This window comes from Drosophila montana, unplaced genomic scaffold (genome assembly GCF_035044405.1).
Source record: "Drosophila montana isolate Dmon_TW-CO22-7 unplaced genomic scaffold, ASM3504440v1 contig_1624_1, whole genome shotgun sequence".
Lineage (NCBI taxonomy): Eukaryota > Metazoa > Arthropoda > Insecta > Diptera > Drosophilidae > Drosophila > Drosophila montana.
The window spans coordinates 1,319,593-1,344,840 of record NW_026996559.1 but is presented as its reverse complement, the minus strand read 5'-3'; the positions used below and the strand labels follow the sequence as shown (position 1 = coordinate 1,344,840).

The following is a 25,248-nucleotide window of genomic DNA, read 5'->3' as shown; positions in this document are numbered from 1 at the left end:
AATATATAAAAATATATATATATAGGTACAAGTATATTAAAAAATGGAAAGTACTTTTTATCCATTTGTTAATAAGTTATCAATAAAAACAAAAAAATTGCACAGAATTGTCTAGTTGTGTATTATGTGCAGTGTCAGTTGTCTCTCTATTTGTATCAAAACATACTTTCAAACTCGAAATTAAAAACTGCCGCTCTAATAATAATATCGCATGCATCGTGCTAGCTAGTCATTATACCGATATGTTGTGAGTTGATTTTCTCAAATATCGATACGACATCAACAACCATAACTACTAGTTCGCCATTTTCTTTGTCGCTTTGTCGCGCTGTGGGGTATTCTGAATTCTGTGATCAAAAACTTGTGAATAAGCATTAAAAATGGTAAATTAAAATAAATTGCATACACAATATAATTAGTTTACAGCACAATAGATGCAAGTGTAGTAAAATATTCATATTTTCATTGATAATTTCCTACAAACATGCGTTTTCATTTGCCGGGTGTGAAAAGCCGCACGCACAGAGACTGCAGCCCCAAGCTATTTGACAAGCCTGCACACACGTGAGAGCGCATTGCTTCCAGAAACTTCCATTATGTTTACATTTGTATTTAAGCATTTTCGAATATGTCTAGTCAAAAAGCAAACATAACACCGTAATTTAGGCATGTGAACAGACATTTTCAGATGCATGCTGCTGGGTGTGTGCTGCGCTTGGCTGACGATGAATCACGCACTATTTGGGGTTAGGTCCGATGCAATAGGTGCACAGCTTTTGCACACTCACAAGCATTTGTGCATACATACATACATACATATATGAAGCTTGTGCATAAACAAAATAAAAGTTGAATGTTATATTTGTTTTGCTCAATAGGAGATGTCTTTGAATCCCGTGCGTATACTCAAAAATGAGGCGCAGGAGGAGAAAGCCGAAATGGCGCGTCTGTCGTCGTTTATTGGTGCCATTGCCATCGGAGATCTTGTAAAGAGTACCCTGGGACCAAAGGGCATGGACAAAATCTTGGTGTCCACTGGTCGTAATGCCGGGCAAGTGGAGGTTACCAATGATGGCGCCACAATTTTACGCGCCATTGGCGTTGATAATCCAGCTGCTAAAATTCTGGTCGATATGTCGCGTGTACAGGACGAAGAGGTTGGCGATGGCACCACATCCGTGACTGTGCTCGCATCCGAATTGTTGCGCGAGGCTGAGAAACTGGTTGAACAGAAGCTGCATCCACAGATCATTGTGGCCGGCTGGCGTACGGCCGCCCAGGTGGCTCTCGAGGCACTCACAGCCGCCGCTCAGGACAATTCGGCCAATAATGAGAAATTCAAAAAGGATTTACTCAACATCGCACGCACCACATTGTCATCAAAGATCCTGCATCAGCATAAGGATTTCTTTGCCAATCTGGCCGTCGATGCAGTGCTGCGCCTGAAGGGCTCCGGTGAACTCAAATCAATACAGATTATCAAAAAGTCCGGCGGCACATTGGACGACTCTTTCCTCGATGACGGCTTTCTGCTGGACAAAAAGCCCGGCGTGCATCAGCCACAGCGCGTAAGTAATCCCCTCTTAGCATTTATAATAATATTACTCATTAACTTTATAAATGTGTCCGTGTCTCACTGCTGCCAATGCTCCATATTGGCGCGTCAAAATGACTGTGAGCTATGTTGTTGCATTTGCCATTCATATCACAGCCATTTTGACGAGTTTGATGTGGCAGCCACAAACTGCAATCAGCTATGCGACGATCTTCTTAATGATATGTTAACTATTTTAAGCTAAATATTACCAAAACGACTTGCCTATGTTGTCGACCACGTGACTCAGACGCTGACATCAGGCTTGGTTTTATGAGCTCAATTGTTGATGTAGACACGAGTTAAAGACTTGCTTTTAGATCAGCAAAAGGTGCTTACATGAATTATCATACTATATCAAACATATAGGAATAGGGTTTTTTTTATTGTTATTAATTTTATTGTTTGACAATGTTTAGTTAAACTAAGAAATCAAATATTAGTCATGAAAGATGGAACAGATGCGACTGTTTAATTGCGCTGCAGGCCAAATGCTCACAAAAGATGTAAAGATGTAGATGGTATAAGTTAAAAGAAAAATATGAAAAATTGCTTCTACAGCAAATCAACTAGATTCAAAAGAGAAAAATTAAATGAATTTGTTATAAATTAGTCACAGCCTCCGGTAAGACAGCAACTATTTTGATATAATATCAAGAGATAATAGCTAGTTAGTCAAATCTTTAAGATCATTACAAACATATAGAAGATGTACTTTATACTTGTATCTAAACCATACAAGCTCTTATAAAATAGTAACAAAAGACAGGTGGGCAAGAGTTGCTCGACCTTGCTCTAAAGGAGCCCCGATCTTAGCTGCAGGTCAACAGAAAAAACTAGTTTGTATAGAAACGGACAGATGGAAGAAAGGATATCCCATATAGACTTAGTATTTGTGACAAAATATCAATGGTGGTTGTTGAGCACCAAAAATAACTCTTAAATGTTTGATTCGCATTTCGTACAGATTGAAAACGCAAAGATTCTGATTGCCAACACACCGATGGACACGGACAAAATCAAAGTATTTGGCAGCAGCATCAAGGTTGACTCATTGTCCAAGATCGCCGATCTGGAGATGGCCGAAAAGGAAAAGATGAAGGAGAAAGTTGATAAGATTCTGAGCCACAAATGCAATGTGTTCATCAATCGCCAGCTTATCTATAACTATCCTGAGCAGCTGTTCGCTGATGCCCAAGTGATGGCCATTGAACATGCCGATTTCGATGGCATTGAGCGCTTAGCCTACTGCACCGGCGGCGAGATTGTGTCCACATTCGAGAATCCCGCCTTGGTCAAGCTCGGCGAGTGTCAGCTCATTGAGCAGGTGATGATCGGCGAGGACACACTGTTGCGCTTCAGCGGTGTCAAGCTGGGCGAAGCCTGTACAGTTGTTATTCGTGGCGCTACACAACAGATCCTGGACGAGGCTGATCGCTCCCTTCACGATGCGCTGTGCGTGTTGGCAGCCACTGTCAAGGAGTCGCGCATAATTTATGGCGGCGGCTGCTCCGAAGCTCTAATGGCCAATGCGGTCTTCAAAAAGGCATCCGAAACAGCCGGCAAGGAAGCTATTGCCATTGAGGCTTTCGCACGTAAGTGAAACAAGAAAAAAAGCTCCCTCTTTGAATTGCAGCTAGAATTTTGTTAACGATGTGGTTTTTTCAGGTGCCCTGCTGTCACTACCCACAGCTATTGCCGACAATGCTGGCTTTGATTCCGCCCAACTGATCTCCGAGCTGCGCGCTGGCCATGCCCAGGGCAAGCAATATCTGGGTCTGGACATGGATCAAGGCAAAGTGGCCGATGTGCGCGAACTGGGCATCACAGAGTCCTTTGCTGTAAAGCGTCAGGTGCTCATGTCTGCCGCTGAGGCTGCCGAAATGATTCTGCGTGTGGACGATATCATCAAGTGTGCGCCACGTCGTCGTGTGCCCGACAGGGGCTATTGCTAAACATCAATTCTTATATAAGTATTTTTGTCTAGGATTTTTTTTTAAAACCTTACAACTCTCGTTTAACATCATCGCTAATTTTATGTTTCTGTTTAAACTAATAACACACACATATATACACACCCACACTCGCCTGGGCACAGCCAACGCAATTAGCTTTCTCTAAATTGTTTGTGAAAATTTCAAATCTGTTTTTGTTGCACGAATTACCAACGTTGCGCAAGCTCAGCTTATACTAAAGAGAGGACCGAACAAAAACATCTAAAAAACAAAACAAAAAAAAACATTTGAAAAATGTCTAAAACCAACATAAACAACACACACAAGCAACTTGTAAATGAATACAAATTTTGTAAACATTTTATGTGCGCAAATTGAAACAAACTACAACAGCAAAAAAAATAAAATAAATGATATTTATGCTTAACCAAACTAAAAGCTGAAACCGGTTTTTCAATCATTTTATTTTGGACAAGATATTTTTAGGTTACTTGCAATAGCTATGGGCTACATTCTGTAGATATTGATTATAATTGTATGAAATCATATTAATATGACTGAATTAAATATAAAACAAGAGAGAAAGGATATCGTGGCTCATATATAAGCAGCATAGCTTAAATATTAAGTGCCGAGTTTGGTTCAACTATCTTGAGTTTTTCTCATAAGAATCTACTTTTCCACCAATAGTTCCGGCCAGTTCCGAGGTATTTATTGCCTGCAATAGAAAGACAGGTCCATCCTTTTTTAAGACGATAGCTTGGACACTGAATGACTAGTTCGCATTGAAACAGACAGACGGACACACTATGTCGGAAAATGCAAAACTCCGCCGACATTTTGGACAAGTAGTTAGGAATGTGTTGTGGGAATAGCTTAAATGTCGCCTAAAAATACATTTTTAAGCTGTCGGATTCTTAAAATATAGAAGATGCACTTAAGGCATTATGTATAAAATGATATTGTATTTATTTAATAGTTTTTTATAAATAATTCCCAAGTAACTTTATATTCCTCATAGTTACCAGAACCTACTTACCAAACAGAGGGTCTCTACTTCTTGTAGCTTCATCCGATACTGATCGGAACTATATTAACTTTGTAGACAAGATATGATATCTTCAACTTGTACGTGTGCAAATATACAATATGCTTGTTACATATTTGATGGCTGCCCCAAATGAAACACAATTTAAAAATAACATTGCAAAAAAATGTACTCTTACAACTTCTTTTTTACAATAATAATTTGCAGCTTATTGAAGCTAAAACAAAAAAGTGTCGTTCTAAATTCCGGCGAGGAATCAATTGAATCTGCAATTGCCAGTTGCGTGTATAAATCAATTATTTTAATATATTTGTTTTATGTATAAAATCATTTTTTTTGATAATACATAGTTAATGTACGCGCATGTACGTAGATAGTATATTGGGAGTAAAATGTATAGCTCCCGGGATTGCCGCTCAAGATTATAAACAACAAATAAAACACATTAACAAATGAGGCTTAGTAGGCAGATGTTCTACAAAATACATATACACAGCATTGCCGGGGCGGGCGGATCTCAGACTTAACATATCGTTGGGCTAAATACACGGCCAGACGCAAGCACGAGGCGAGCGAACAAGAGAGAATGAGACTGTGTCTACAGCGAGATAGTTAGAAAGAGAGAGGTAACAAGATACAGAGAGAAAGAGAGAGATAGATAAAATAGCATAAGCCGTCGGTAGTACAGTACATGGCATTAAGTGAGCGTCGTCCTACAGACGCTTTGCTTGTTTCCAGGTCGGGTGTAGCGTTTGCACATAAGCTTTAGGAGATTGCGCATTCCATTTCACCATGCTTAGGCACGCAGTCCAGCACCAGGGCGACGGCGCGCGACAGGTATGTCATGGTACCATAGCTGCCGCTAGGAGCACTGCAAGAGAGAGAGAGAGAGAATGATATACTCTACGTTCTGGCTGACTGACATGCTGTGGACCCACCTGTCATAGAGATGTTGGCATATGTAGGCGGCGCCACCGCAGAGTAACATGCCCGAGGCAGCCTGCTGCTGCTCCTTACCATCCTTGAGCTTGGCACAGCACAGTGTCGCATCACCCTGCACCTTACGTTGGTCCTCCAAAAACAATTGATTCGCCTTGTGCACGAGATGCTCCACATAGATGATGCCGCCCAATGAGGGCACCATATTGTGTTCGGTTACCAGGGTCAGCACCATGAGCGCCTCGACCACCAGCTGCCTATACTCGGGCTGTGGTATTTGATTGAGTGCCGTTTCTACTTCTAAGGCAAATTTCAGCTCGCCCGGCGTCATCTCCTGGGTAAGGCTTTGCTGCAGCACGCGCCCCTCAATGGCCAATCCCTGGCACTTCTCCAGCACGGTCCAGACGCGCGAGTAAAAATCGCGTGGAACACGATTTAAGGCGCCATCGAGTCGTCGCCGACGTAGCCACTGACCCTGACGATCATCGATGGTCGCTATTAGGGCATCCTCGCCCTCCGGATCGCCCAGACCGATTTGGCTCTTCTTGCTGACGCGACTCGACTTGCAGCTTACAATGGACAGATTGCCGCGTGCCACTGAAAACCGTATGTGATAAGGAATTAGAAAGGGTTCTGAAATCATCGATGACCACCAGACTCACCACTGCTGACGGCAAACTCCTTGCCGCTGAGTATGTGATAGAGCAAATTCTTCATCTCGAAGGGCGATAGGTTAAGTAGATGCTCCGAGGCGGCCTCGCCGCCACAGTTGAGCGTGCGCGATAGCTCCTTGGCCATTACCTGAATAATAAGGCCCACGCGCAGGCGCAACATCTCGTGGAACAGTTGCGGTTCGGTACGTATGAACATGGCCAGATAGACCATCAGCTCCTGTGTCAGCATAGCCGTACTCTCGTCGTCGCCATAGGCCTGCAATGGAAACAATGGATTAGCGTCTGCAGCTGCTGGCGGTAATAAAATTCTATGTGGTACCCACATCATGTATTAGCTGACGCAGCTCAACCTCGGGCAATGGTGCCGTTATGGTGTGCTCATTGTTGGGCGGCATGCCGACGGTGACCTGCTTTTGGCGCACCAGCAGATCGGTGACGGCCTTGCCCAAATCCTCGACACGCTTGCCAAGCATGCCGGCGGTGTGGCGCACCAGGCCCCAAAGCTTCTGCTGACAGGCCTTCTCGTATAGGCCCTTCAGTAGATCCCTAACCGTCACAACGCGTCCCTCCTCCAGCATGCCTTCAGATTGAGAAGAATCGTTGTTATTCAAGCTGTTGTTGTTGTTGTTGCTGCTGCTGTTATTGGAGCCGCCGGCGGCGGCGGCGGCGGTGACGGCCGCAACTGAAACGATTGCCGATTTGGCATTGTCCTCGTCCTTCTTAGCGCCGCTGCTCGCTGTGGGTGAAGTCGCATCGATGATCACTGAAGGCACGACCACGGGCACAGGCCGCTTGGCCCCATCACCATCACCAGCACCATCACTAGCACCGGTACCAGCAGCACCACCACCACCACCAGCAGTTGACAGCTCGAGCATCACATCGTCCACGAACGCTTGCTCGAGGTCTTTTTTGTATGTTTAGTTTTTATTTTGGGTTAGTTGGGTTCGTTTGTGTGAGGTTAGGTTCGCATTGTGGAGATTGTGGAGATTGTGGGCCATTTTGGAGGGTTAGTTATAGTAATTGATAATGCAGAAAATTTTTGAACATTTATGTGTTTACGTTTACATGGTTAACGAGTGTGGGCGTGCGTGCGTGTGTGTGTTGTGCAATGAAAATAAAATATATAAAAACAAAAAAGATTTGTTAAAAATTAATAAAAAGCAGCATTAAATTAGACCAAGCGGCAAGAGGCTGTAATATTTCGTGTATAACAGTTTGTATAAGAGTGTAAGTTCTGGTATAAGAGTACACTACCTAGCATAAGATTCGAATAGTATTACAGCTTGTATGACAATATGTGTATGATGTATAAGAGTACACAAATAAGATGGATTCAAATAAGATTTGAATTTGAAGAAGTTTAACACAGTATAACAGTTTGTATGGTAATATGTGTATGAGGTATACTTAACGCATACACTTAACAGGTAACTAGTAGAACAGTATAACAGAAGTATAAAGTGTTTGTGGTTATAGAACGAATTGGAAACCAAAAAGTTACCAACAAGATGCACAATAGAAAATACAATATGAAAAAGATAACCAAAAGGACGTTAATTAAATGATAGGACAGGATCGTAACAAATAGGTTGTTGTTTGTGGTTTATAGAAATATCTGGAAGCCAATTGGGGAGGGTAATAATGATTGGGATTGGGGAGTGTGGGGATAGGATCACATAGTAGTACAACACCAACAAAAGTGGCCCGAGGATCAAGGATCAGGGAACAATTTAACACTTACCAGCTGCATTATCATCGGTTTTGTGCTTTAAGCCCAGACCCGCTGCGTATGCGGATGCGTATATGAAGTGAAGTGTGTGGACAAGGACGAGAGCACAAAGCACATGGTACAAAGAACGAGGCACAAAACAATTAAATGTGAATTATATCGAATATGTCGAAATGTATATCGAACTATGCAACATCTAAGCCCAATGAAACCAATTCCATTTGCGTCCGATTTCACGAATTCTGGTCTTTTTTTTTTTTGGGAGATTTCAACTTAAAACAAGACAAAAAGTTTTCCTTTCAAGACAGATTTTTTAATTTAAGAATGCAAATTATATTATACAGTAATACTTTTTTTCTTTTTGTTTTATACTATTCGAAGCATCAATGAGTTTAGTTTTTATTGAAATTAGACAGACTCAGCTAATTTCCAGTTGCTCATGATTAAATACTGCAACAGATATTTAAAAATGTTCGATCTAATATTCGGTTTTTTTCGCAAAATGTGTTTTTTTTTTAAATAAAAAATGTCTTGAAAGTTGTAACTTCGCCACTGTTAAATCGAACAGCAAGTGAACAGGATAAACCGCAAGTCTCTGAGATACCCATTAAACCTCACTGATAACATAATAATATACAACTACAAGAATTGTGTAGCTATAGGGTATGCGCATATATGTATGTGTGCGTGTGTGTGTGTGTGTGTGTGAGTGTATTCCCGCAGTGTGTTACTTGTATGCGGTTCAATATTGCATCCTGGCACCTGAATGAGTCCCGTTATGTAACCAGTTGCCATAGACATCTCCATGGCTGAATCGTGTAGTTCAAATTATGAGCTGGGCGTTCACTTACCTGTATTGAAGTCCAAGCCCTGAGTATCCACCAGGTACTGCAAGATGTCGCCCTGCTCCTCGAGATTCTCCGTTTCGCGCAGCATGGCGATCAGCTCCTCCACCTCTGTGTCCGCAAAGTTTGTGTCCGGACGATGGCGTTGGATTAGAATTTTGGGCACTGTTACTTTAGTTATTTGTAGGTGTGCAAAGAACGCAAAAGTTTCAACCAAAACGAAACGAAACGAAAAGAAAAGAAAGAAATAATAATAGATACTAAAGTCAGAACCAAACTACAAAATGGGTGGAGGAGCTATAAAATGCGTATGTGTGTTGGACCGGGAACTAACTCTCTTGCTGGCGCACAAATTCGCTGCGGCGATCGATGGCCGAACGGCTGTGCTGCGGATCCATGGGGTAGATATTCTCGCGCAGCCCCAGATCGCCGCCCAGCTGCGGCGGCGAGCTGGGCCCCTCCTCGGGCGTGGTGGCAAAAACGCTGACATGGCCCTGCTTGTTGGCCTGCAGCCAGGGCGGCGGCACAATCGAGGAGAGACGGCGCTCGGTTAGCGGCGTGGGGCCCTCCATGCCCAAATTGTCGGCTAGAAAGACAAAACCAATGATTAGAATACCAAATCTCACTCGTTATATTTTTGGTTTTGTGGCCAACTTACAGTCCACGTTAATGGAACGGGTCTTCTTAATGGCGCCCTTGCAGGACATGCGCCGACGCAGATGACGCGGACGCAGCTGACCGCCGCGCAGATTCATGGTGCTGCGATTGCTAAACGATCGCAATAGATGCTCATCCAAATAGGTCTGCACGTCTGGATGCAGACGGTCCGGATAGCCGTCTTCGGTGCTGCCCAAAAAGCTCAAGTCCGTAATGGCTGAGGTGTTGAGAAAATCCTTCAGATTGCCCAGCATCACGCGTGTGCCATTTATATAGCCGGACTTGAGCTTGCGCATCGTCTGAATCATGGCCAGCGGTATCTTGTCCTGGTCTGTGGATGTGCGTGCAGCAGGCAAAAGAAAAGGTTACCAAAATCCACATGTGATTGCATTCGCATTGTGTTATGATTTGTTATGGGATGGATTGATCGATTGATGCTCGGTTGGATTAGGTGCGAGGTTAGCAGGTGCCGCTTACGTCTACATTTTAATCACAAACTACAACAATAACCGACATACGCAAAGATTTACTCAACGATTCGCCATTTGGTAGTTAGCATAGAACCAGCACCGTTTTTAGGTCAGTTTCAGTGTGTGCAGCATAAGCGGAGTGCGGTTAAGGATTATCAGATCTAGATAGAAAGGGTTCGTTCCAATGTGCTAGAAATATCGATCAATACTTAGAATTGAATGAAGGAGCATTAGACTCAAGTCTTGAACCAACAAAATCTTTAGAGATTTCGATGAACACGTTGCAAATGGATTGGTTTCACAAAATCCTGCTGATCAGTTTTAAAGCTAGTAGCATGTAATTACTCATCCTAAAATGTTTATGAATATTGAGCTATTCTAATCCAATTACGACTATGTATATAACATTTGGCTTGTTCTCATACTATAAAATGAATCAATATTATTCAAGAGATAAACACCCAATAACACTACTTCACATATGTTATAGCTGTTTTTGATGCCAGTAATCTTGAATATTTTTATAAAGTATGGTCAATTAGATGGAGATATCATCTTTACTAAATCCATAGATATGCTTGTTCAGATTGTTCAATTTCCTGCAATTATCCCTAACGATTCCAAATAAGATTTCTAGAACCTAAGCTCTTAGCTAAAAAAAACTTTTGTTTTTTAAGAAAACAAAATGTGTAGCGATATTTCGATCGGAAATTCTTGGAATCTTTGCTGAGAAGAAAAATATTTTTATTAACTATGAAAAAAAAGTCAAATTATGGTTTTTCTATCCGGACTAATACAACGATAGCCAATAAGTTGGGCAATTAGTTTTCAGGCATTTAAGGGCTAAAGTCAATTTAATTGTGTTGATTGAAAGTCGGAAGCTCGCCAATTTAGAATTGTTTTTCATTTGCTCCAGCAATCTACATATATATTCACATAACCTCAATTTGTTCAAGAGCTGTGCACAAAGAGTAAACCCGTTAGGCAAATATCATAGGGGCACAGACAACATATGCGTGCTAGAATAATTAATTTGCGCTTGGATGCTGTATACATAAGGGGTGTATGGGGTATTAGAAAGAAAATAGAGAGGAGAATTGTAACAAGAAGCAAAAGCGCATTGAAAATCAAACACATACAATCAAACACATATCATTGTCATTATGGAATCGCAAGATTAATCCTTTTATAGCATACAATAGATCATATCACTTGTTGTTGTGTTTTTATATATGTATGTATGTATATGTATATATATATATATATGCATATATATGCAGCTCATTCGTTGTATTTGTGATGTGTTGGGTGGAGGGGGGAGGGGTGTAGTTGGTATGTAGTTACCTAGCATATAATGCGTTGCCATTAATGTGATTGTCGGTCTGCCCAACATGTGACGCCAATTGTTGGTCAGGAAGCCTAAGTTTGTGGTAAAATTGCTTGCGAGCAGATCGGGATCGCGTGTCGTGTAGTATTCTTCATAGTCGATATGCTGTGTGTGTTGGATTTGTTGTAGTAGTTGTTGTTGTTGTTGTTGTTGGTTAAGCACGAATTATACAAAAAGAGAACAGAGAAAGAATTTTTTTGTTTTGTTTTGTTTTTTTTTTCTTTTGCAATTTGGCCAATTGTTATAGGGCATCGGATCTCTTTCGTTTCTTTGGGTGGGGATCAGTGCACAGCATAGAGAAATTAATAGATAAATGGGAGCGTGTAGAGGTGGGTTGTCGCAGAATCAAGTAAACTAGACAGCTAAATACATACATAGGTAGGAATTCATACACATATATACATATGTATGTAGGCAAGTACATATATACTCTATAATACAATACAGCTTTGGCTGTGGATGTACACGTGTGTGTAAGAGTGCGTGTTCGTGTGTGTGTGCGTGTATTTGTGTTTAAATGTCCACAACCAAAGCAAACGTTTGCAATTGCAACGGAAACTAAGTTGTTAACTAAATGCAAACTATAAACTATAAAACCAACTCAGCTAATGCTAAACTAAACTAAAATCAATACGTGTGCATATTGTGTGTGTGTGAGTGTGTCTTTGTGTGTGTGTGAGAGTGTTTGTACGTGTGTTGGTTTATGTTATGTATATATGTATATATATAAAAATCTACAACTTAACGAGGAAAATAATAAAAAAAAACGCAACCCTTGCAAATTAGAAATAACATAATCAGAACAGAAATATTAAGAAAAGTAACTATAACCATACACACACACATATGGGGGAAAATGTAAATAACAAATATACAGATAATTACTAGAATAAATACACATGTGTATGCTTAGAAAATTATATATGTATGTATATAAAAATTAACACTGAGTTTGGGTGGACCGACCTAAGTGGATGCGCTTCAACACCAGCGTAACTAAGGGACGCCCCAGCAGATCCCAAGCGGACTTGAGAAAATTGATCTCGCCTTTTAGGATGTCAATCATGAGTTCGTTATCGGAGGCGATATAGAAGCGCGACAAGTCGACAAACTAATGCATAATATAGTAATAATATAAATAATAATAACATATGATAAGAACGTAAGTAAACAAAAAATAAATAAGAAAATAAAAATATTTCAAATCAATTCAAATCAGAAAAATAAATAATAACTAGAAGAAGTTAGAAATAGAGAGAGAGAGATAGAGAGCTAGAGATAAAGAGCTTCAGTGTGTACAGACAGAGCGGTACAGCGTGCGGGCAGGGGCTTTTGTTCCAATTCGATCCGTGCTATTTACCTGCGGCGTAAAGGCAAAGATGCGATCCTTGAGAGAGTAGAGCTTGCTAGTACTCAGAATACCAACGTCGCGCGATTTACGTCCACTCAATCCCAGCTTCCGATTGCGTCCCAAGTACGTGTACAAATGGCTGAGCACACGTGCCGGTTGCACCTCAATGGGTGCGACCTCGGCAATCGTTTGCACATGAAGATCGTGCTCGGCCAGCTTATCGCGTATTTCATTATCCTCGGCTATGATGACCACCTGGACGACAACATCTGGTTTTTTCTGGGCGCCTAGGCGGCGATTCAACGGATCCAGCTCGCCCACAGCCAAAAAGCCCTGAATTATATAACGAGATATAGCATCTTGGAATAGATATAAGTGAGGTTATTTCTCACCTCTTGTAGCAGGCGACCCAAAATAAAGAGCGACTGACCCCACAAGAAGGGGCAGCGGCCAACAACTTCACGCACTTGCGAACCGGGCTTTTGGTATTCAAAGCCGACCAACTCTTGCGGCACTGCATAGCTTTCGGGTATCAGCAGTGTGCCATCCTCGGAGCGCACCATTATCTTTTCCAATTTATCCGCATATTCCTGCACCATGTGCTTATCATTTTGAAATGCATGGAACAGTATCAGATAACAATAGAAGAGCGGCCACTCGCATTCAATATTCTCGAACATGCGCAACTCCCAGCGTTCGTAATAGAGACGCGAGGGGTCCTCCTTGGGTGTGCGATAGCCATCGCGCAAAAAACGTTTGCAGCCATACTTTCCCTGCAGTCGCGACAGAATTGCCTCCCTCGTATTGTATATTAGTTGGGCATCATCAACGGCAAACGCCGGGAAGCCAATAACGCACAGCAGGCCCGAATCCAGCTCTTTGCTGTTGGACTCGCGGGGCAGCATCGACTGCAGCACAGCTTGACACTTGTGCGCCTCATCAGCCAGGACATGAATAACGCTGGCAGGTCCACCGCGTGCGCCAAATAAATCTAGCTCATTCATGGCCTCTAGAGCAGCCTTAGCCATACCGATGGAGCTGGCATTCAGCTCGGGCTCACCTGTGGGCAACAATAAAAAAAACATTGAAAGTGTCCACTCGCGGCAAAATGTGACGGTACTTACCATGATTGGTCTTGTCGCCGCGCTCCCAGATGCCATAGTCAGGTATGGAGTAGGCAGACTCAATATAGAATACCAGATTTTGTAGGAACGAAACCTCGTCTAATGAAAAGACGATCTGCAGACCGGAGGCGGTCATTTGGGCCAGAATAAGCAGGTACAAGGAGACCGCATCAATTTGCAAATGGCCCCATTCATTGTCACCGACAACAGGCAGCCCGGTCTTGCTGGAGTATTTGGCATGCAGCGAATCGTAGGGACTCTGGGTCATTTTGAACCTCTCGACCTTATCCTTTTGATTCATCATTGCCATGAGCAGACCGCGCATCAGCTTGACACAGCTTTGCTCCAGCTCGTAGCACTTGGCCCGATCCTCATCCTGATCGGCAATCTTCTTGTAGGCCATGGACAAGCCCCACACAGCCAGAATGCAATAGACATTGTCCCGTATCCAGGCATGCGAGTTGACATTCGAAGCGGGAAACAGGCCGGTCACTGGCTCCTGATGTGCCAATATTAAGCGATGCACAATGCGCTGATAGTAGTCGAGGCGCACGCCCGAATTGCTACGCGAACGCATTTCAGTTGATCTTCTTCTTTGCGCGTTCCACTGCAGTTAGGTTGGTAAGCGAAATAATGTAGCTATTGCCTTTTCATATTTTGTCTAGCATACACTTACATAATTATCTCAAAGAGCGTTTGTTGTCGTGTATGCGGCGGGATGTTACTAAGCGTATGTAATTGTTGTCAATGTCTTGGGGCCCTCCCCCACGGCCACCAGCCCACCACCCAGAACCCACCCACACAACAGCAGCTGGCTGCACTTAAAAGCTGCGTTTATCGTTGTCAAGGCTCAGAAACTGTCGCATTATCAGGGTTTGCGGTCGCTTAGACAGTTGACGCGTCTGCTACAGGCTAGTTAAAAACACTTGTCGACTGTTGAATTGCAAAAATTAAGAACTAAAACTTTAGAAATGCTAAAATTATACTCCGAAATGTCAACTCAATGTCATGCCGAGTATCGATGTATCGCCAAAACCGATAACATTGAAATCGATAACGTATATCGATGTAGCCGTAATCATTTTAATTAGCAGCACTGTGTCTCTTTCTCGATGTTCACAAATATGAATTTTAAATTTATTGGCGGCGAATTTTAACTGACTTATCTAAGCATATGCTATACATATTTAATTGGAACTGATTGTTTTCTTATTATATCCGGCCGTATTTGCAGGGCTTGAGTGAGTTTGTCGTGGCGGCTTTTGGTTATGCCTATAAGAAAGGGATGGGCAGATAGGGTAAAAAATCCGGATTTTCTAGATACACATACCATAACGCATATGCAAATATGAGAGAGCAATCATGATCTATAGCATTGACCCATCTCCGCCGAAACTGTGCCCTCAAACTGATAAGATGCTTTTGTTTTTCAATTATGTACTTATTGTTGAACATCGAGCATCATCAACATGTTTAAATTGAAAGTCCGTGGCTTGGCCATATTCTGCGCCATATTGGCATTGGTATATGCTGGAAGCAGTACGTTGGATTTCGTCATTATATTTGAGGTTTTTTTGCTTATTTTTTTAACTCCACATTCACAGGGCCCTTACGACATTATGGCCGTTGTAACGTGTACGACGAGATTGGATATTGCCAGCCCCGTCAATTGTGTTGGGAAACAGACGTTAACTTCAACAGTTCAAGTCGTAGCCACTGTCAAAGTCAGATGCGGAGCGATCTGGTATGCTGTCGACGCATGCCGACAGCGTATGCTGCCCTTACCTTAAAGCCATTGCTACCACAGCCGGGCGTTTGTGGTGGCATTGGGATTGACATAGCAAATCGGATTGTAGCTGGCACAGACACTCACATAACGGATTTCCCGTGGATGGCTTTGCTGTTCGCCACCAACGACGGTAAGTTTACTTGCTTTAAACGCCCCTGTTGCCAATGCACAGTGTACATACTATTTTCCAGGCGAGGAATACAGGCAAATATGTGGTGGCTCACTTATCCATGAGCGCTGGATATTGACAGCGGGACACTGTGCGTTCAGCCGGGATGGTAGTCAACTGTTCTTAAAGGCGCGCCTGGGTGAGTGGAACACGACCAGCGCACCCGACTGTCAACAGTTTAAGAACGAAAGAATATGTGCTCCACAGCACATAGACGTCAATGTTGACCGCATCATAGTGCACAAGCAGTATGTTGGACCGCTGGATCCCAATTATGCCAACGACATTGCATTGCTGCGCCTTAATCGTACAGTGAGCTTTTCAGAGTTTGTGCTGCCGATTTGCCTGCCGGTGGCTAATTTTAATGATGAATACACCTATGCCGACTGGGCGATGGACATTGCCGGTTGGGGCAATACAGAGCGAATACGCTCCGGAGGCAGTCCGGTTAAAATGAGGGCAGAGCTTAACGTTTTGTCCATGGCTAGCTGCAGGCAAATCCATCCCCACGTGATGTCCGGTCAGATGTGCGCCGGTGGCAGCACTCCATCAGGTACCTGTCATGGCGACTCCGGCGGACCGCTTATGATGCAGGACCCGATTGGCTCTGAAAACAGCAGATACTATTTGGCCGGTATTGTTTCAATCGGAACAGTCAGTTGTAACAATCATGGACAACCAATGCTCTTTACCAGAGTCGAATACTATATGCCTTGGGTGATTAATACCATAAGCGCCAATTCCTAAGAATATTTGGCAGTGAATAAAAGAACTATATGAATGTCTGTTGTTTACATTTATAATATGTATGTATGTATGTATTTGCATTACTTTTGGGATTGTTTAAAAAGAGAAGCTAATTCTTCGAGTCTGACATTCTAATCGCGTCGGCTACGCTTGCGGTCGGAGTGGCTTCCGCGCTCGATCTTTTCGTCAGCACGCTTGGGTGCCTTCTTGGCCATGTTCAAGAACTTGTCAAGACCGAAGGGATCTTCCTCCTTCTCAAACTCAACTGGTCCGCTTCGTTGAGCGGCAGCTGTTTCACGCGACCCAGCACCCGAAAACTGTTTATCGGGCACAAAGCGTTTTGTATTTACAATGGCCTCCAAGTCTCCACCATAGTTGTCGCTGTCTGCCTGCTTGCTGGGTCGATAGATGTGAGCGCCCATTGTGTTAGAATCGCGCCATGGCTTGTCATAAACGTTATAGGCCTCATCGTCACCATAGCCTGAGTCCATGCCCTTTGTGGTATTGAACAGGCGCTGATCGAACAGGGTTTCGCCATTGCCAGCGCTCTTGGCTGGCAAGCCCAATGCAATCTGCTCCGATATGTCACGCTCCCGTTCGCGCTGCAGTTTGGTGCGTTTCTCTGGCGCGGCTCGTTGCAAATTCCGATCGCGTTGCCGTTCCCGTTGACGTTCAGCGCGGAGATCATTGCGTTCGCGTGCATCCGCACCGCCAGAACCACCGGGTGCATCTGGCTCTGGATTGCGTATGCCCGCACGTTCCTCGCGTGCACGTTGCGCCATCATGCGCAGCATATCCTCCTTCTTCTCCTTCTCTTTCTGTGCCAGCTTCTTCTCCAATTGAGCACGCGCCTCGACGGCCTCACGCGCTTTACGATCGGCTATGTAAAGAGCTTCAGCCATTTTGGCAAACTTCTCGTTGATGTGAACCTGCTGCAGGCCACGACCGTCGGCAGCCAAGCGCTTATCCAGTGGTATGGTGTAACCTATGAAATGAAACAGATCGTATTAACTTAGTAAAATAATGAATTATATAGGTGGTGGGTCGAACCTTTGGCGTTCTTCCAATTGGATATGCAGGGCGGTATTTTCCATTCTTTCTGCTCCTTAACGGTAACCTTGCGCGAGGGCGAATGTAGCACTGGTGCTGGTGGCGATGGCGGACCACGTGGTATCTTCTTGTTTATGCGAAACTTTGGCGGCTCCATGGGATCCAGCTGTGCCTCCACCATGCGAATGACACGCTGTTTGGCGCCAGAATTGAAAGCATCGCCCTGTTGCGATGGTGTATAACGAATGTACTGGGCAGGCGCTGCCTTTTGAGCATGGCGCACTGGAAGAGCTGAGGTAATCTTTTGGTTGGTCAGCTTTTCTAGAGCCAGACGTGTTTCTTCTGTTGTCTCGGCAACGGTTTCTTCGTCGGGACGCAGCAGCTCGTCCGCATTTTCAGCCAAAACCTCAGCGGGCAGCAGCTGCGATATCGAGGAGTATACAATTTTGTCTTTTCCGTGCCCTTGACGGGCAATGGCATCATATTTGACTTTGCCCTTGTCATCCAATCGCACGGCAAGCGCATCTGGTTTTTTACCCACATTAGCAGGTGCCCCAAGACCTAAACGAAAATATGTATATGTATCAATACAAACAAATTCGCTATTGCCTGTCTTACCCAGCGGATACTGCGCTACGTGTATTTCGGGAAAGGCGCCGCCGTCCCCAAAGTCTGCCTCTGTGCGTGGTATCCAGTCCTTGCGCTGGCCGTAAGGTGGCGCTGCTATTTTGGCGGAGACTAGTGCACCAATCATTGGAGCACCCTTGGCAGACAGGCGACGCTCGTCCTCGCGATCCCATACCGTATTGGTCGGTGTGGGCAGAAGACTTGATAACGACATCACAAATTTGTGCTTATTGGTTTTCTATTTCTTAATTAATATTTTCTGCGACAGCTTGATAAAAGACAACGATGAGAAGATGAAAAACACACGCACACACACACTACCAGATACAAGCAACGAGTTGGTTTTGGTGTGACCGTTTGGGAAAAACTATAAATACTGATTCAACGCAGTAAAATCGGAGTATACTAGAGATGATTTTATGCCTACTAAATGTAGGAAAACCAAATACCAAAGAAATTTATCGCATAGTTACTGTAATCGAAATTAATCGATACCAAACTGTTTTCCATTTAAGCCAATATCGACTTTTAAAAAGTTTCTGAAATCCCCGAGAATTCTCGTACATAATTATTTATTAATGGGAAACAAAATTGACACAACTTAAATATTTAAAAAGAAAAATACAACTAATTCTTGCGCATGCGGTCGATGGGTTTCCTTGGTTGTATGCGCAAACGCTTCGAGGAGTTGGTCGGTGACAATGGATTACAGTACGCATTGTCCAGCGTTTGGGTTCGTTTGCGTTTCAAGCTCTGCATATCATCCCCATCATGAGCATGAATGTTACGAACCAATGAACCAGCAATGGAGGCACAGCGTCTGATTAGGGAACCGGAAGTTGTAGGAGCGTTCTCTTTGTCGGCGCTGGTGGAATAGCGATCAGTTCTCAACGATCTCATTGGAAAGCGCATGACAGATGACATCAGTGACCAAAGTCGTCCTGTCTCCGACTTGGTGCCCACAGTTGGGCGCTTCTTGTCGTTATGCGTGGATGCACTGTTCGGCAGAAACACCTCGTCCTCATCGTCGCTGCCGATATCCTGCACGCAGCTAAAGGACTTTTGATTGTGACACACACGCAACGGAGGACGCGTCCGTGGTCCCTGAGGTCGCGGCAGCTGTGGCTTCTTCGCCTGCGGCGAGAATTGGCCGCTCAGCTGGCGCGGCACAATCTGCTGCCTCCGTCGCGCACTGTTGCTGGGGTCGGCATTTGGGCTGCCGTGGGCAGCTGATGGACTATTGCTCGGATTAGGCGTATAAAAGATATCCTTGTCGTCCGGCGTGGACTCAATCGCTTGTGTTGTTTGAATATCCTGTTTTTGCGGTGTCTCAAATTTGATAAGCTTCTTGTTGATTATGGCGCCCGGTATGCGGGTAATGGGCGTTATTGGTGGCACATTCACGATGCAATTGACATTCGCTTGCTTTACATTGGCGCTCAGTTCGGCAGTCGATGAGGATGAGGTGATTATTTCCACGCTCTCGCATGAATTATAAACGGTGCTGGTGGTGCTGGAGCTAGACGAAGATGCGGGCAACGAGCTGCTGTTACCGGAGTGCTGAGTACGTGTTATGATAATGGATTCTCTAGTGAGCTTCTGAGCGGACAGCAGTATCTGGTAGGGTTCTGCAGGAGCAATCGAACCGCGTCTATTTTCGGTTTCCTTGCTGTCTTCGCTCTGCGTTCGCCGAAGGACTGGTGACATACGCAGATCCAATGGTAGGCCGGCATTTGGGGAGCTGTTCTCGCTCAAATCAAGGCGCATGCGTCGCTGGTCGCCTTGGGTGGCCAGAATGCCCACGCCATGCTCAACGAATGCCTTTTGTATGCTCTTGGACATAACCTGACGCAGGGGCGTCACAGCACTCATCTTGCCGCGACCACCAACCTTCCAGGTGCGCTGTTGGTGCGGCGGCAGTACATGACTGTTATCTGGCGCAGAAGGAGGCGCCGTGTTTTGTTCGTCCAGCACGCAGCCACTGTGATGAATGCTGGATATGTGACCGCCCCCAACGGCCGATGCATTGAAAGTAAGTGTATCCTTCGGCTTAGCGAACACGGTATAAACCTGCAATGGCGTCGATGTGGATCGTATAACTTTGCCCTTATCCTTGCGTGCGTTATCCGGCGGTGCAGACACTTGTCCAATGCTGCGACGCTGTTGCTCCAACAAATTTACACTGTCTGAGGACAGATTTCGTATTGAAGAGACGCTGTCGCTGATGAACTCATCCTGTTGCAGACGACTCTTGGCTTTCCAGCGTAGATTGAACAGCGATATAGGCGTAAGGTTTAGGTGATGCTGTGTTTCGTTCATGTCTTTGGCTATGTTGGGTGATGTTTGCGTCGATATTGTATTGGCAGCCACCATTGCCTTTTTAACCGTTACTTTTGAAGCGTCTGTGTCGCAGCTTATGTTCTGGGCCGAGCTAGCGGAACTGCAGTTCTGGCCCAAATCAACGCATTTGCTGAACTCTTTTAAATCGTCGATCTTCGTATAGTGGCGCAAACACTTGCGACAGCGCAGTGGCAGGTGCACGCTCTCGATGTGGGCCAGCAGCTCCGCATACATCTCCTCGCGCAGCGTCAACGGTTTTTGCTCACAGATAGGACAGAACACATAGATGGTTGTGGTTTTCACTTCAATCTCAGTGCCAAACGCAACCATTTCCGTGTGCTGAGCCATTGGTTGGGTTATAGCAATGGCGTGTGTTTCGAACTGGTGTTTTTGGCGGCATTTGCCGCAGCAAAAGATTCGCTTGCAAATGTGGCACTTGGCCTGCAAGGGCACAAATTTGAATTCGAATTCGAGCGACAATTAGAATGGTCTCTTACCTCATCAGAAAACCGCATGTTAACAGTTTAATTCTAATAGAATAGCGTACAAACTCACATATATTTATGAACTTAACTTTTACATGATACACACACACAAATACATAATATTACAACGGTTCTTTGACACGCATGCATTTCAATAGTTGGTGGCCAACTAACCGATATACAATTTATATCGATATTAGTGATTTTGGGCTTTGTTCGGCTATTACAACGGTTCATTTACATTTAAAATTAAAATGCGCAGGGGAATTAACGGATATATGTATATACATACCTAAAAGCTTAGGCGGCTGCCACATGTGGTACAAATGTACCAACACTGGTACTTTATGCATGCAATTGACTTTTTTTTATAAATTGGTGCATTATCGTTCCACTTTTATCGTCTTGAAAAGAACCAAATCATATTTTTTTTTTCTGACGGCGGCCTTAAAGATATCTGATTGCTTTGAAAGAAATAGCGAAAAGAAAAACTATAACAAGTGTTTTTTGAAGATTGTTTATTTTAATTATAACTCTGTTTGGTTTGATCTCAAGCATCGTACGCTTTAAAAATGTATAATCACAAACATGGAAATAAATATTCAAGTTTTACAATTTAAAAATTTGCGCCCAATATGCCGTTGTATTTATAAAAAAAAACAAACAAGTTTTGAAATGGCAACATGCATATGTGGGCTAGTCTTTGGAAAAATGCATATATGAGAAAATAATTTGATATACTTGCACAACATTAAAATTCTTATGGACTTGTGGGATTTGCGAGATTTTCATTAGGAAACGGTTTGGCCCTGGAAATAACTTCTTGCAGGCGCGTCTTTACATCTTTATCCATGAGAACGGGAATATTTTTGAGCACAAAGCTTTTCAGGTCATTGCCGGCATCGTCGTACACATTTTCCACGAAAATTATTTCATGAAAAGCAAAATCGACCTTAGCAGTAAACGTGCGACATGGCTTTCCCAAATTTCGATTGAAGAATTTGTGGCGTACCAGTCTTTTGGCATCCTCTGGCCAAATGCGCTCCATATTGAAGGGTGCTAGACCAGTGATGCGCAGGTCGTAGGCCTCAAATGATTCGTCTTTAAACTTCGCATCGCACGCGAGCAGTTCCGATTTGTGTATCAATAAAAATTCAATGCCAGCATCCAGCTGTCTGACATCAAAGCGACCTCCAGTATTCACGCGTGTTATTCCCACCCGTTGATATAGTTTATTAAGCTTTAACACGCATATATCCCCAACCTTCGGATTCAAATGCGCTTTTTGATTAAGCGGATTCTCATAATGCAATTGAATGCTTTCACCCAGCTTGGTAACGGGCATGTTAAAAAAGTATTTGAAAATCTTGTCCTCCGTTAGCTTGGCAGCAGTTTGGGCTGGCGTTACGCTCTGAAAAAAAATACAATATTTTAGATGTGTGAAATATGAAAGGATATTATGCACTTACTGCAAGAACATGGAATTCTATATTCCCTTTTTTTGGATGGTGATCCGGTGGCACCGTCTCAAAGTCCCACAAGATGTGCCGATATTGGCACGTGTGACGATAGCAGTTGCCATAGGACATCAGATGGCGGCACAGCGGTATATTAGAACGCGGTTGAAAAAGTTCACATTTTCTGCGATATTCAGTCAGCATAGACATGTAAGATTCGGGCGGAGAACGATTGTGCTTAAGCATAAAATCGCAGATAAGCCAAGTTTGCTCAACATCACCAAGACCAACATGCATTATGGATGTGGCTGTATTGGAGTTTTTTGTTGTTTTGTAATTACCATAGAATAGACTGAAGCGTGCCTTAAAACGCGGCCAGTTGCTATAGTCGCAGTGGATTAAACAGTCAATACTCCCGCCCCGCAATTTGGGAACCACATCGTCAATGGTAATTAAAACGCTGGCCTGACGTTTTTTGGACCATTCGGCATATGCGATCTCTGCACATCGATCTTGTTTGTCTATTATTATATTACTGATGTTCGCGTTTGAGAGTTGTTTGCTTAGCTTCGATGCTTCAGGTTTTGCTTGGCATGCTAGAACCACGCGCTGCTCATCTAGTTTTATGTTCTGCAGCAACGCCAGTATATCCTGCACATGTTGATCGGATTTTGTTGTCAGCAGTTCCAGTTTTAGGCCGTTAAATATGGATGCTTCTAGCGCATCCTCGAACATGAGCAACACATCAGGCAATTTTGGTAACACGCGACCCATAAACTGTTCGATCCACAAACGCCCAACGACGAACAGCTGCGCGTGGCCTTCCTCAAAGCGCAGAATATTTAATAGCCATTGTGTAACTTTCTCGCAATGGATTCGGCTGTTACGCCATATGACATCGATGCCATCCACGGCGACACAGCGTAAGACAAACGGATTAAAGATGGGCTTTGACTTGGTATGGAATTGATATATGTGCCCTAGCTGCTCCACAGTTGTAATTAAAATGCCGCAGGGACGTGTCATACGTTGGGCGACCTCGAAAGCAGTGGTACGCTTGAATAGCTTGATCACGTGCTCCATATCCTCGCGCTGCATGCCCAGCAGGCCCACGCACCATTTACCAATTTGTTCGCCTTGCTGAGCATTTGCGCATAGGATTATGCTGCTGGGGCCATAGTCGGTGCCGTCGAATTTACGGTATTTCGACTCGTGAATATTGCGCTGACACAGCGTGGGCAAATAACACCATGTTTTGCCAATTGACTCATTGCCGATCGCGCACATGGAGCGACCAGCAGCTACGTGCGTCCAGGCGTAGCGCTGCACACTTTTGGCGCGGGCATGGCCAATGTTAAGCACTTGCATGGCTGCCTTGATAGTCGGTCCAATTGCGGCCACTTCACTTATGTTAAAGCAGGAAATTTGTTCCGAGCGACTCCAGGCAAAGATGCCGAAGTTGTTATATGCGTGCACACAGCCGGTGGCCGTATCGAACTGATCTTCACTGGGCTGCACGGTGAGCGACTTGGGTTTATGTTCTATAGCCGGATCGAAAGCATCTGAAGATGTTGATGTGTCAGAGGGCGTGGGGCTTGACATGGTTTGGGTTATTGCATCCGAGCCAGGCAACATATCTTCGACTGAACACTCTTTATTTAGCATTGAGCTGAGTTTTTCTGCTGATGGTGCTAATGTTGCTGTTGCTATCAGCTCCGATAGACTTATGCTTGCCTGGCCGTTCGATGTTGTGGCTCTGGGAGCCACTTTTTCTGCAGCTATATATTGAAACTGGTTCGCTGCCAGGCATCTTAGGACCAGCACTTGTATGCCCTTGCGTGGTATCGGTATCAAGGCATCGAGACGCTTTTGAAACACATGCGGCAATGGCTGTGTCGAGTGTATCAAGTAGTTGACTCTCAAAGATCTACACTGCACAAGCAGCTCCAACACAAGATCGCATACAATCAGTACCGAGTTAAGTGTCTGTAAAGAAGGGGAGATAAATGGAAGCTGTCCGAAATATGAAACTGTCTACTTACGCCGTCGGTCCACAAGCTGACGCAAAAGTCAATCAACTTTTTGGGTTCGTTTAACAAGAGGCAGCCAACGCTACGCCTGCCTAGCTCTTGCATCCAATCGGCTGCCTCATCCGCTTGCTCACAGATCACCAAAAAGCGGAAGACATTCAAATCTTCGTTTTTAATTATGGCAGCCACGAAATCGAGAGCCGCCTTCTTAGATGACGGCGTCAAATAGGTGAATTCAACATCATCACAAACATGTTTTGTGATTTGTTCATTTCCATTCCCATTTCCGGTCCCATCTACTAGCGCTGATAATGCAGCATTGCCGCACAACTTCGCTGCGCCCTGGGTCACAGGCGACTGTTCAAAAAACTGATTAAGGCCATTATTACCATGGAAAAATGAGCGCAAAGCTCTATCCAAATTGCCACGACCAGCGCCACTGACTCTTTGTTTCTCCAAGCTGCGCAATATGTAATGCGAAAAAGGGGAATACAAAATACAGAAATATTTGGTTAAGTTGCGTTTGATCACATTATCAAAAAATTGATATTAATTACCTGTTGTTATTATTCATTAATGAACAAATTAAAAAACGATCTGTAAACAATCAAAAAATGTAACAACTCAAACAAATAATCACATTTAAAACCTAATCAAAAATAAAATTGAAAAAAATCACAAAATAAGTTGATATTATCGAAATGGCGCCGATAGCGATTATCACAACACATTGAGAACAACAAGACAACTTTTCAATTGTGCTTTGTATTGGAATGTC

The 25,248-nt window shown here is 43.9% G+C and overlaps 6 protein-coding genes across 16 annotated transcripts; 2 read left to right on the top strand and 4 right to left on the bottom strand.

The window, feature by feature from the left end:
• Positions 1–269: 269 nt before the first annotated feature.
• CCT2 (chaperonin containing TCP1 subunit 2) lies at positions 270–3,987 on the top strand. Its single transcript, XM_064699721.1, has 4 exons — positions 270–383; positions 879–1,568; positions 2,562–3,189; positions 3,263–3,987. The coding sequence occupies exons 1-4, from the start codon at positions 381–383 to the stop codon at positions 3,547–3,549; spliced, it is 1,608 nt and encodes a 535-aa protein (XP_064555791.1). The 5' UTR covers positions 270–380; the 3' UTR covers positions 3,550–3,987.
• Positions 3,988–4,748: 761 nt separating this feature from the next.
• Positions 4,749–14,800, bottom strand: LOC135440505 (probable phosphorylase b kinase regulatory subunit alpha). 10 transcript variants are annotated; one of them, XM_064699708.1, is made up of 13 exons: positions 14,453–14,800; positions 13,777–14,383; positions 13,045–13,712; positions 12,662–12,985; positions 12,268–12,412; positions 9,446–9,775; positions 9,122–9,373; positions 8,794–8,958; positions 7,955–7,996; positions 6,534–7,117; positions 6,199–6,466; positions 5,536–6,133; positions 4,749–5,468 (listed from the first exon to the last, which is right to left on the bottom strand). In XM_064699708.1, exons 2-13 carry the CDS (start codon positions 14,351–14,353, stop codon positions 5,363–5,365), a joined length of 4,059 nt encoding a protein of 1,352 aa, XP_064555778.1. In that variant the 5' UTR covers positions 14,354–14,383; positions 14,453–14,800; the 3' UTR covers positions 4,749–5,362. The 10 variants fall into 10 exon arrangements, with proteins under 10 accessions (XP_064555778.1, XP_064555780.1, XP_064555777.1 ...); XM_064699710.1 differs by having other exon boundaries at positions 8,794–8,952; positions 14,453–14,799; XM_064699707.1 differs by lacking the exon at positions 12,268–12,412 and adding an exon at positions 11,259–11,406 and having other exon boundaries at positions 14,453–14,799.
• A 323-nt stretch (positions 14,801–15,123) lies between these two features.
• Positions 15,124–16,495, top strand: LOC135440510 (spaetzle-processing enzyme-like). Of its 2 annotated transcripts, XM_064699723.1 has the most exons (4): positions 15,124–15,315; positions 15,381–15,695; positions 15,757–15,873; positions 15,942–16,108. In XM_064699723.1, the coding sequence occupies exons 1-4, from the start codon at positions 15,246–15,248 to the stop codon at positions 15,959–15,961; spliced, it is 522 nt and encodes a 173-aa protein (XP_064555793.1). In that variant the 5' UTR covers positions 15,124–15,245; the 3' UTR covers positions 15,962–16,108. The 2 variants fall into 2 exon arrangements, with proteins under 2 accessions (XP_064555793.1, XP_064555792.1); XM_064699722.1 differs by having other exon boundaries at positions 15,757–16,495.
• Positions 16,496–16,517: 22 nt separating this feature from the next.
• Bx42 (Puff-specific protein Bx42) lies at positions 16,518–18,497 on the bottom strand. The gene is made up of 3 exons (XM_064699720.1): positions 18,150–18,497; positions 17,532–18,092; positions 16,518–17,466 (listed from the first exon to the last, which is right to left on the bottom strand). The coding sequence occupies exons 1-3, from the start codon at positions 18,370–18,372 to the stop codon at positions 16,613–16,615; spliced, it is 1,638 nt and encodes a 545-aa protein (XP_064555790.1). The 5' UTR covers positions 18,373–18,497; the 3' UTR covers positions 16,518–16,612.
• A 216-nt stretch (positions 18,498–18,713) lies between these two features.
• Positions 18,714–21,140, bottom strand: fs(1)Ya (female sterile (1) Young arrest). Its single transcript, XM_064699719.1, has 2 exons — positions 20,996–21,140; positions 18,714–20,939 (listed from the first exon to the last, which is right to left on the bottom strand). The coding sequence occupies exons 1-2, from the start codon at positions 21,011–21,013 to the stop codon at positions 18,786–18,788; spliced, it is 2,172 nt and encodes a 723-aa protein (XP_064555789.1). The 5' UTR covers positions 21,014–21,140; the 3' UTR covers positions 18,714–18,785.
• Positions 21,141–21,484: 344 nt separating this feature from the next.
• Positions 21,485–25,185, bottom strand: fs(1)Yb (female sterile (1) Yb). The gene is made up of 4 exons (XM_064699718.1): positions 25,028–25,185; positions 24,483–24,930; positions 22,453–24,426; positions 21,485–22,394 (listed from the first exon to the last, which is right to left on the bottom strand). Exons 1-4 carry the CDS (start codon positions 25,042–25,044, stop codon positions 21,744–21,746), a joined length of 3,090 nt encoding a protein of 1,029 aa, XP_064555788.1. The 5' UTR covers positions 25,045–25,185; the 3' UTR covers positions 21,485–21,743.
• Positions 25,186–25,248: the final 63 nt, after the last annotated feature.

Excerpts from the sequence above, each read along its gene's own strand:
- CCT2 (XM_064699721.1), top strand. Across the intron at positions 1,569-2,561 it reads GCGTGCATCAGCCACAGCGC|ATTGAAAACGCAAAGATTCT; the intron begins GTAAGTAATCCC and ends CATTTCGTACAG. Across the intron at positions 3,190-3,262 it reads TGCCATTGAGGCTTTCGCAC|GTGCCCTGCTGTCACTACCC; the intron begins GTAAGTGAAACA and ends TGGTTTTTTCAG.
- LOC135440505 (XM_064699707.1), bottom strand. The coding sequence starts at position 14,353 with ATGCGTTCGCGTAGCAATTCGGGCGTGCGCCTCGACTACTATCAGCGC. Across the intron at positions 13,713-13,776 it reads CGGCGACAAGACCAATCATG|GTGAGCCCGAGCTGAATGCC; the intron begins GTAAGTACCGTC and ends TGTTGCCCACAG. Across the intron at positions 9,776-11,258 it reads GGCAACGCATTATATGCTAG|ACCAGGACAAGATACCGCTG; the intron begins GTAACTACATAC and ends GCACATCCACAG.
- LOC135440510 (XM_064699722.1), top strand. The coding sequence starts at position 15,246 with ATGTTTAAATTGAAAGTCCGTGGCTTGGCCATATTCTGCGCCATATTG. Across the intron at positions 15,316-15,380 it reads ATTGGTATATGCTGGAAGCA|GGCCCTTACGACATTATGGC; the intron begins GTACGTTGGATT and ends CCACATTCACAG. Across the intron at positions 15,696-15,756 it reads GCTGTTCGCCACCAACGACG|GCGAGGAATACAGGCAAATA; the intron begins GTAAGTTTACTT and ends ACTATTTTCCAG.
- Bx42 (XM_064699720.1), bottom strand. The coding sequence starts at position 18,372 with ATGTCGTTATCAAGTCTTCTGCCCACACCGACCAATACGGTATGGGAT. Across the intron at positions 18,093-18,149 it reads CGTAGCGCAGTATCCGCTGG|GTCTTGGGGCACCTGCTAAT; the intron begins GTAAGACAGGCA and ends ATTTTCGTTTAG. Across the intron at positions 17,467-17,531 it reads CAATTGGAAGAACGCCAAAG|GTTACACCATACCACTGGAT; the intron begins GTTCGACCCACC and ends TTCATTTCATAG.